The sequence below is a fragment of the Carassius gibelio genome, chromosome A4 (genome assembly GCF_023724105.1).
Source record: "Carassius gibelio isolate Cgi1373 ecotype wild population from Czech Republic chromosome A4, carGib1.2-hapl.c, whole genome shotgun sequence".
Lineage (NCBI taxonomy): Eukaryota > Metazoa > Chordata > Actinopteri > Cypriniformes > Cyprinidae > Carassius > Carassius gibelio.
The window spans coordinates 24,445-34,444 of NC_068374.1; the positions used below are offsets into that span (position 1 = coordinate 24,445).

At 36.0% G+C, this 10,000-nt stretch overlaps 1 protein-coding gene across 1 annotated transcript in view; it reads left to right on the top strand.

The window, feature by feature from the left end:
- Positions 1-2,545: 2,545 nt before the first annotated feature.
- Positions 2,546-10,000, top strand: part of LOC127980726 (ral GTPase-activating protein subunit beta-like) — a gene marked incomplete at its 5' end in the record, with an annotated part of 16,009 nt that continues 8,554 nt past the window's right edge. The window contains 12 exons of the mRNA XM_052585465.1: positions 2,546-2,792; positions 2,952-3,119; positions 3,200-3,314; positions 3,403-3,550; positions 4,372-4,436; positions 4,564-4,702; positions 5,820-5,953; positions 7,044-7,226; positions 8,085-8,236; positions 8,322-8,509; positions 8,589-8,692; positions 9,526-9,681. Of these exons, the coding sequence (XP_052441425.1) occupies positions 2,546-2,792; positions 2,952-3,119; positions 3,200-3,314; positions 3,403-3,550; positions 4,372-4,436; positions 4,564-4,702; positions 5,820-5,953; positions 7,044-7,226; positions 8,085-8,236; positions 8,322-8,509; positions 8,589-8,692; positions 9,526-9,681 (1,799 nt within the window). The remainder of the gene's footprint in view (positions 2,793-2,951; positions 3,120-3,199; positions 3,315-3,402; positions 3,551-4,371; positions 4,437-4,563; positions 4,703-5,819; positions 5,954-7,043; positions 7,227-8,084; positions 8,237-8,321; positions 8,510-8,588; positions 8,693-9,525; positions 9,682-10,000) is intronic.

Genomic DNA, 10,000 nt, shown 5'->3' on the forward strand with positions numbered 1-10,000 from the left:
GTATGCAGAATTGCTTAAATTCAGTGAACATGTTATTTTATAGACTATTTCAATTCACAAACAATTTCTAAAACGGAAAAACACGCTTCATCCATTTGTCATTGGATTTTGAAACTGGTGCAAATCACCCAAAAAATGAACTTGTTCTGAAGATGTGCTAACCCTCAAATCATGTAAGATGAGTTTGTTTCTTCATCAGATTTGTGGAAGTGTAGCATTGCATCAGTGTCTCATCAATGGATGCTCTGCAGTGGATGGGTGCCGTCAGAATGAGAGTCCAAACAGCTGAAAAAAACATCATTCTGACGGCACCCATTCACTGCAGAGCATCCATTGATGAGACACTGATGCAATGCTACATTTCCACAAATCTGATGAAGAAGATACAAACTTTCTTTTTTGCTAACACTTTTCTTTTAGTAGGTATCAAACAAATAAAAGTCAATGAATTTAAATCGGTCTACCAATTGTTTTGTGCACGTATGTGAAGTACAGTAAAAGTAGATTTATGATGTGTTAACATTAGCTCGTGTTAGTTTCCTCTCATGGCAACCAGACAGTTTTTATGCATCACACTGTTGAGAATGTGTCATTAATCTAGTCGTATTTTGTATGTAGTGAATTGATTGAAATCATTCTGTGGAGTTGTTAATAGCATTGCATACAACTTGCATTGTTATCATTTTTTGCATGATGGGTAACTGAAACTCTTTTTAATGGTCTCCCTGTGTCTTTAAAAGCACAAAAGCAGAACGAAACGTCTGAATAGTTTACTGAACTCTACAACTGCTGTTCTTTGATTTGTTTCCATTTTATCTCTGTTATCTTGCAGCAACATTTTTCCAAATTCTTCTTTCTTATAAATCTTGTAAGTAGGAACACAAGCTTTACCAGTTGCAGTTCTTTGGTTCATTTCAGTTGGTTTACTTCCGTCTTTTTTGTTTCTTTGGTTGACACCGTCACTCGTCCATTGTTGCAGTACTTGTTTTCTTGGGGCAAGAGACTTGTGCATAAAACTGCTTGAGTTAAAAGGTCCATGGAGTGTTTTGACTGCTGCCCAAATCTCATTGGCTCAACTGCTACAAATATTCAGGATCCTGCGGTGGGCCGAGACCATCACGTGACCCGAGAATGTTTGTTGCGCTTGATCCTTCTCCTTGATTCAACTTACCCACCATCATTAAACCCAGTTCCTATCCATACCATCTCCCGAAGGACCTCTACTAACAGATCTTCTCCAAAGAAACACACCCACCAGTCTTATTTTGAGTTATTCCCCAGCATTCATTTGACAGCTTTTGTTTTACGTTAGCATTTTCATTGGTTCTTTTTATGTTTTTGTATGGATATTCCTGCATGTCGTGGTTGTTGGTGCAATTTGTCTCAGCCATATCGTGCCTTACTGTCTTAATTTAGGATGCTGGATTATAGAAATCGGCCTTTTGATTAACATTTGCCATATATGAAATCCAACTGAGATGCTCTGATAACAGGGAGACTGACCAGGAGATGTAGAAGAGCACGTCTCGAGACGCTCGCACACAAACACGATTGAACATTACTGTATTTTGCGTGATCCCAACAAGGCCGTTTCCTCCAAACGTGCTGCCAAAGTCCCATTAGATTTCGCTTCCTTCTCCCAATGAAATTATGCGAAAGTCCTGTCAAACAAATGTAATCAACCCTCGTAGAAGGATAAAGCTTCTGTAGCTTGGATATTTTATAGGTACAAATGGTAAATAGTATGTAATAACAGTTAAACATAGTATTAAAATCAGTAATTTGGAATAATTACGCAGTAGAACATTTTAGAAGCATCATGTGACACTGAAGATGCTGAAAATTCAACTTTTGATAACAGGAATAAATTACAGTTTACATTATACTCACTTAGAAAACAGCTTTTTTAAATTCTAATAATATTTCAGAATTTTTACTATTTTAAATTTTGTTTTATTGATGAGCATAGGAGACTTCTTTCAAAAAAAGTATTCCAGACTTTTGCCATTTAATTGTCAGAATGTCCAGCATTTTTATTTCTCTGAATGTCCTATGCATTTTAAAGTTAATTTGTCTCTATGCTTCTCCATTTCTAGCCTGTGTAATAAAACCTCACACAATTTATCCAGTAATTATTGCTATTGACCTAAAGATCAAGTTTGATGGCGTTTTGACCTTTTAATAATTACATTATTTTTCAAAGCTAATTAACAACATTATTTTATATTAAATTCGAAAAAAATATTATCTATAATAATTATTATTATGACTTTGTTTTATAAAAGTTAATTACCTATAAAAAAAATATTTTGTTATATATTAAAAATGAAACATTCCATTTTAAGCCATTGTAATATATTTACGTAGCACCTTTTTTTTTTTTTTTTTTTAGTAGTTTAATTAACAGAAAATCTTAAAATCGCTATCCCCTTGCGGTCACATTTATTAGATTACATCACATGATTTGTGGTTTTCTACTGAAGATCTCTTTGTCAGTAATCCCTGTCATGGCCTCCTGTTCTCCGCGTGTGAAAGCGTCTCTGAGTGTGTGCGCTTGTGTCTCTCCTTCCTGTCTCTGTCTCTCTCTCAGCCCTGGCGACTCAAGCTGGAGTTGAACTGAGACGTAAAGGCTCTCAGATGTCCACAGACACCATGGTGTCCAACCCCATGTTCGACGCCAATGAGTTTCCTGATAACTACGAGTCGGGTCGAGCCGAAGCGTGTGGGACGCTGTGCAGGATCTTCTGCAGTAAGAAGACCGGAGAGGACATACTTCCAGTGTACCTGTCCAGGTAATCACCGGCTCACTCTACTAGTCAAACGTTTCCAATAAACACGTTTTTTCATGTTTCTGAAAAGACTCTTCATGCTCAACAGTCCTGCATTTCTATTTCATTAAAAGAAACCAAGTACGCATTCAATTGACTAAGGGTGATGTTCTGTTCTGGCAGGTTCTACATGGTTCTCATCCAGGGTCTTCAGATATCAGACTTCATCTGCCGGCCGGTTTTAGCCAGCATCATCCTCAACTCTTCAGCTCTGTTCTGCTCCGATCTCAAAGGGATCAATGTTGTGGTTCCTTACTTCATATCTGCGCTGGAGACCATCCTCCCGGATCGGTGAGCAGTGACTTCTGATTTCAGAGTAATATGACTCCACCACGCTGTGTGTTTAATGCACGTTTCTTCTGCTCCAACAGAGAGTTGTCTAAGTTTAAGTCGTATGTGAACCCCACCGAGCTCAGGAGAGCTTCCATCCATATCCTGCTGTCCATGATTCCTCTTCCTCACCACTTTGGGAACGTCAAATCAGAGGTGAAACTTTTTTTAATAAATGTTCTCTGTAGCTTTGAGATATAAAATCCAAATTAAATAGGCTGTGGTTTTCTAATCACATTTGCAGGTTTTGTTGGAGGGGAAATTCAGCAATGATGACAGCTCTCTTCATGACAAGGCGGTCACCTTCCTTTCCCTGAAGCTGCGATTGGTCAATATTTTGATTGGCGCCCTGCAAACAGAGACCGACTCGATCAATACACAGATGATTCTAGGTATTCAATACGTGCATTTACTGAAAACATACAAATCTGATTGGATGAGCCTCGTTCAAACCCTTCATATCTGATATACACAAACTTGTGACTGAACTCGTATATTAATATTAATTAGCCATTAAGCTAATTAATTATTTAAATATTTAAAAAAAATATCAACAATTTTATTATTATTTTAATATTTATTATTATTATTATTATTATTATTATTTATTATTTTATGATAGGTAAAAATTTAAAGCCTGAATGCACTGTAGGTCGCTTTGAATAAAAGTGTCTGCTAAATCCATAAATTAATTAATTAATTAAATTAAATTAATATTTTATAAAATAATAATAAAAAAATATTAACCATTTTTATTATTGGAATATTTGTATAATATTATTTAGAAATTATTATTATTTTTAATAAAAGCTAATTAACCATATTATTAGTCTATATTATTATATTAGAAAAATACCGGTATTATTATTTTTTAAAAGCTAATTAACAATAATAATAATCTATATTATTACACTAGAAAAATAGTATTATTATTACCATTATTGCATTATAAAAGCTTATTCATTGCTTTAATATTTTATCAATCATTAGAAAAATAAAAATATAGTAATTATAATTAATATTAATATTATTAAATTATTTTTTAAAAGCAATAAGGAAGTATTTAGTGATTTTACCACAGCCCACTTTGCATCATGCCGACCAAATCTCCTTAGCCGTAATAAAATCAGCTTTGAGTTATTGTTTTTGTTTGGTTTATGGATATTTAATAGTGATAAGTGTCAATAATAACTGCATTTCTCTCTGTTTATAGCGGCAATGCTGAATATCGTCCAGGATTCGGCTCTGTTGGAGTCTGTTGGTGCTCAAGCTGAAGTGGTACGAGTTATACTTTCTATTTATTTATGAGCTTGAAATAGATTTGAAGTGTCAGCAACATGAAAAGTGATTAAGAGCAATCCCAGTTTACCAGTTAATAATGGCACTGTGTCTCTGCTCTGTGTAGGGCAGTGTGGATGGAAGCCATTCTCTGGATAAGAGCCACAGTCGTAATAACAGCGGCATCAGCAACGCTAGCGCAGGCAGCTCCGAGGCTACGACTCCAGACAGCGAACGCCCCGCACAGGCCCTGATGAGGGACTACGGTAAGCCCAGAGGGACACTGTGCACAACCGACTGATGCAATGGAGCCATTTGAACTTTTAACAGAAGCATTGAAAAAACAAAAGCTCAATAAGATTTCAACCATTTCATTTTTCCAGTAATGTGAGGATACCATGATATCATAAAACTAGCCAATATGTAAAAAATCCAAATTATTTCGTCTAGCCTTCTGGGTCTCTACGGTCGGAAACTGACCGAAAAAAACTTTTTTTAATTATTTTTTTTTTGCTTCATTGGAATGGGATGAAACTTAGTGACTTTTGTCACGTTAGTAATGTGAACACACAAAAAAATCATGGGCATGATTCGGAAATGTTAAAGGGTTGAAACTTAAAAAAGTAACACTTGGTACCTTCGAAATGACTGTGAAAAAAAATAGCTGATAAAAATTCTATAAATATCGTACCTTATCATAAAATCCCCTCAAAATTCTAAATAATAATAAAAAAAAATTATTAAACCATTAAAAAAGAAAAAAGTAACATTTCAAGGCTTCGGTCATTTTTGACCACCAAGTGTGACCCAAAAATCTAGAGGCCCTGATGGATACCTGTGCTTTTCTTTTTAAAACATTCATATAGTGCATTTGAGGAATGCGACGTAATGCATGTTCGTAGAAGTTGCATGGCGTTTGTCAAACATGTTTATGGTGCATTTTATTTATATAGCACCATTAAACACAATCAAGTCTGTCCAGTTTGCTGTAAAACAAGATAAACAGAAACCGGTACATTACAAAGCAATACAATAACATTATTAAAATACATCACTTGCACATTTTAAAACGCCTGTCTGCGAATGAATGTGGAATGAAGTTGATGTTTCTTCAACGTCCAATTCTCATTGAATGTCTTTAACCAGTTTTTGTTGTGAATAATGAATGCTTTTCTTTATTTGCAAAGCATGATGTCATATGAAGCCTCTGTTGTTATGATTTTGCTGGACTAAATCATCAGTGTGTGTAACTATCGAGCGATGAGGTGTTGTTGTGCATGTGGAAGGTTTACGGTTGTTGCATCTCTGTGCCTGGCTTGCGTCTGGTGTGTGTGTGTGTGTTACTAACCCGCTGTCTGTGGCGTGCTGTGTGTTATATCCCAGCTCTCCACACAGACACAGCGCCCGGGCTTCTGATCCGCAGCATCCACCTGCTGACCCAGAGACTCAACTCCCAGTGGAGACTGGACATGAGCATCTCGCTGGCCGCCCTCGAGCTGCTGGCCGGCCTCGCCAAGGTTTAATAATAATGCAGTTTTTCATTGCAACAATTAAAATGTTTAATGTTTTTTAAGAAATAAGTATCTTCTGCTCACCAGGGCTGCGTTTATTTAGTGAAAAAACAGTTAAAATTGTTAAATATTATTGCAATTTAAATTAAATGTTTTCTATATTAAAATATATAAAATTTTAATTTATTTCTGTGGTGCACATCTGTATTTTCAGCATCCAGTCTTTAGTGTCACATGATCTTCAGAAATCATTTTAATATACTGATTTACTGCTCAAGAAACATTTCTGATTACCGTATTTTCCGGACTATAAGTCGCACTTTTTTTCATAGTTTGGCTGGTCCTGAGACTTATAGTCAGGTGCGACTTATTTATCAAAATTAATTTGACATGAACCGAGAGAAATTAACTAAAAATGAACCAAGAGAAAACATTACCATCTCCAGCCGCCGGAGGGCGCTCTATACTGCTCAGTGCTCCTGTAGTCTACACTGAAGACATAGAGCGCCCTCTCGTGGCTGGAGACGGTAATGTTTTCTCTTGGTTCTAAATAAATGCGATTTATAGTCCAGTACGACTTATATATGTTTTTTTCATCATCATGACGTATTTTTGGACTGATGCGACTTATATTCAGGTGCGACTTATAGTCTGAAAAATACGAATATTATCAATGTTGGAATCAGTTGCACTAATAAAAAAATGGGGTTTGGAGATTTTTTATTATTATTATTACGGATGCATTAAATTAAAAAAAAAACATTTTACATGTTTTCATCATTGATAATCATCAGAAATGTTTCTTGAGCAGGAAAAATTAGCATATTTTCATGATTTCTGATGATCATGTGACACTGGAGACTGGAGGAATGATGCTGAAAATACAGAAAAATAAATTACAGTTTAACAGATATTCACACAGAAAACAGTTATTTGAAATTGCAATATTTTTTCGCAATTTTTACTGTATTTTTGATTAAATTAATGCAGCCGTGTTGAGCTTGAGATTTGTTTCAAAAATATATATTTTTAAAAATCATCCCTATTCCACTTTAGGACCACTTTCTATAAACGATGTGCATGTTTCTCCGTCCAGGTGAAGGTGAGCGTGGAGTCGTCGGATCGTAAGCGTGCCGTCAGCTCCGTCTGCAGTTATATCGTGTATCAGTGCAGTCGTCCGGCTCCGCTTCACTCCAGAGATCTGCACTCCATGATCGTGGCTGCGTTCCACTGTCTGTGCGTCTGGCTCACGGAGCACCCCGACATGCTCAATGAGAAGGTACCTCCGCTTCAGCTCTTTTACCGTCGGGAGATGATGAAACTTATCTGTGAAGCTGAAAACATCAGCAAACTTCAATCGTTAACTTCTCTGTTATGGTGATACATTTAGGAAGTTTGATTTAATTCCACTTCATCGCTTCAGTGATTTTTCTCTACATTATCTTCTAAAAACAAAAATGCATTTTTTTTTTATATGATTTTTGAAATAGGTTTTTTTTGCTCATTAATGCTGCATTTATTTTATAAAAATTGTGAAATATTATTAAAATTTTAAATAACTGTTGTCTATATGAATATATATTAAAATGTAATTTATTTCTGAGATCAAAGCTGTATTTTTCAGCATCATTATTCCAGTCTTCAGTGTCACATGATCTTCAGAAATCATGAAAATATACTAAAGAAATATTTCTGATTATAAACAGTGTGGATGTTGAATATTTCTGTGATATTTTCAGGAATATAAGTTTCAAAATAACAGCATTTATTTGTAATATAAATGTTTTGTAACAATATAAATGTCTTAACTTCTGATCAGTTTAATGCATTCTTGCTGAATAAAACCTTTTTTTTTTTTAAGAAAGAAATATTACAGAGCCCAAACTTTTTAACAGTAGCATACTTTATTATATTGCTGCATATATATAGATATACGTGTTTGTGTGAACAAAAAAATAATAATTTGTGGAAAACATGCCTTGAATGTTTTAACTAGATTCTTTCTCCTGTTTAGAGCAGATCTTGAAACAACATCGTTATGAAGATTTAGTTGTTTTTTGTTTTGGCCACTCATCTGTTGTTTGATCTGAATCTGTTTGATTCTATGAGCTCGCTCTTGTTTTATCGTGTCTTTAAGGATTGTCTGATCGAGGTTCTGGAAATCGTCGAGCTCGGGATCTCGGGCAGTAAGTCCAAAACCAGCGAACAGGAAGTGAAGTACAAAGGTGATAAAGAGCACAACCCGGCGTCGATGAGGGTCAAAGATGCTGCCGAGGCCACGTTATCCTGGTGAGCGTCCTTCTTAAACTACGGGTGATTTCTCTCCCCGGCCGTCTGTGATGTGTGTGTGTGTGTGTGTGTGTGTGTGTTTCAGTATAATGCAGGTGTTAGGAGCGTTCCCGTCTCCCAGCGGCTCCGCGTCGCCCTGCAGTCTCCTGAACGAGGACACGCTGATCAAATACTCCCGACTCACCTCCACGTCTCACAGCAACTTCAGATACTTCGTCCTGGACAACTCTGTGATCCTGGCCATGCTGGAGCAGCCGCTGGGAAACGAGCAGAGTGAGACGACACACGTGTTATCATCATCCTCTGCTGTGTTATCTGCTCTGGTTTCTCATCACTGTGTTTGTGTCGGCAGACCCCTGTCCGTCAGTCACCATGTTGATCAGAGGCATGTCTGGACGACACGCGTGGACAATGCAGCTCTTCCATCAGCCTCGAGGAGCAAGAGCCAATCAGAAGGTCAGACTCAGTCTCAACCACCAATCAGGATGAAGAAGCGCTTTTAGTAGCCAATCAGAAACGTTTAAAATAGCCTGGGAGAGAATGTTGCCTCCCAGAATCAGTTTTTGCAAAAAAAAGGCTTAATTATATCTAGTTTGACGAGTTCAAAAAAAAAAAAAAAATTAATTATATATATATATATATAATTAATTTTTTTTTTTTTTTTTTTTTTTTACAAAGCGAGAATGAATATTTATCAAAATGCAGTCAAACCAAAATGTATCCAGACACCAGATATAATTTGTTTATATTTATTTTAATATCCTCGTTTATGTAATTGAGGAAAGGACGGCTACCAGTAAAATTTTGGGTCTTAAAATTATTCATACACTTTTTTTATTTTTATTTTCTGACCTTGCTTTGCTTCAAAAAAAAAAAAAAAAAAAACTGACACAGTTGAGTTCTTGTCATATTTTATTACCATACCATAAACTATAGCGAATAAACAGCGATAATTTGTGAAAGGAAATGCATCTTTTAACTTGGAAAAAATAAGTTCAAAAACTCAATTTAATGTTAAGTTTAGAAATAAATGCGCTTTTTCATCAAATCTGTGTTTTCTGTGGCTGTTTGGATGTTAAACACCAGCAGATGAAACAGAAGCAGAAATGTGTTTTTGTTTTCTTCTGTCACTGGCTGTAATTCTAACCTTGAAATCCTAAGCATAAAATAACATCATCCATGTGGAAATAATGCATCATATTTAATGAGAAAGTGTGACATGCTCAAACAAAAACCCACTAGTATCCAGTTAGTGTGATGATGATACTCCTTCTCTTTATGTCCCGCAGCAAGTGTTTGTTCCTGAAAGCCGTCCGGCTCCCAAAAACGATGTCGGGATTCGGTTTAACGTCAAGCACAGGCCGTTCCCAGAGGAAGTGGATAAGATCCCGTTCGTGAAAGCCGACCTGAGCATCCCGGATCTCCATGACATTGTGGATAAAGAGGTAACGTTCTGGTTTAAACAAGTTTAGTAACTTTCGTTTCTAATGCATTTATGTACTTTAAAACTATAAAACAGCACGCTTTAAGGATCCACTGTACTGGTGTAAATCAAGCTTTTATGTATTAAATAAATGCCAGGATGCTATTAACACGATTGCATTGTAAGAATTTGACTTTGTGTCATATTTGAAGAAGTTTGCATCATTGATTCCGATATTTTTTTTGATATTGTCGATATTTTCCGATATTTTATCGCGGCTCTTGATCTATAAATGTGTTTATCAGAAAGGATACAGTCACAGTCGTCTTGTTTCCGTGCTC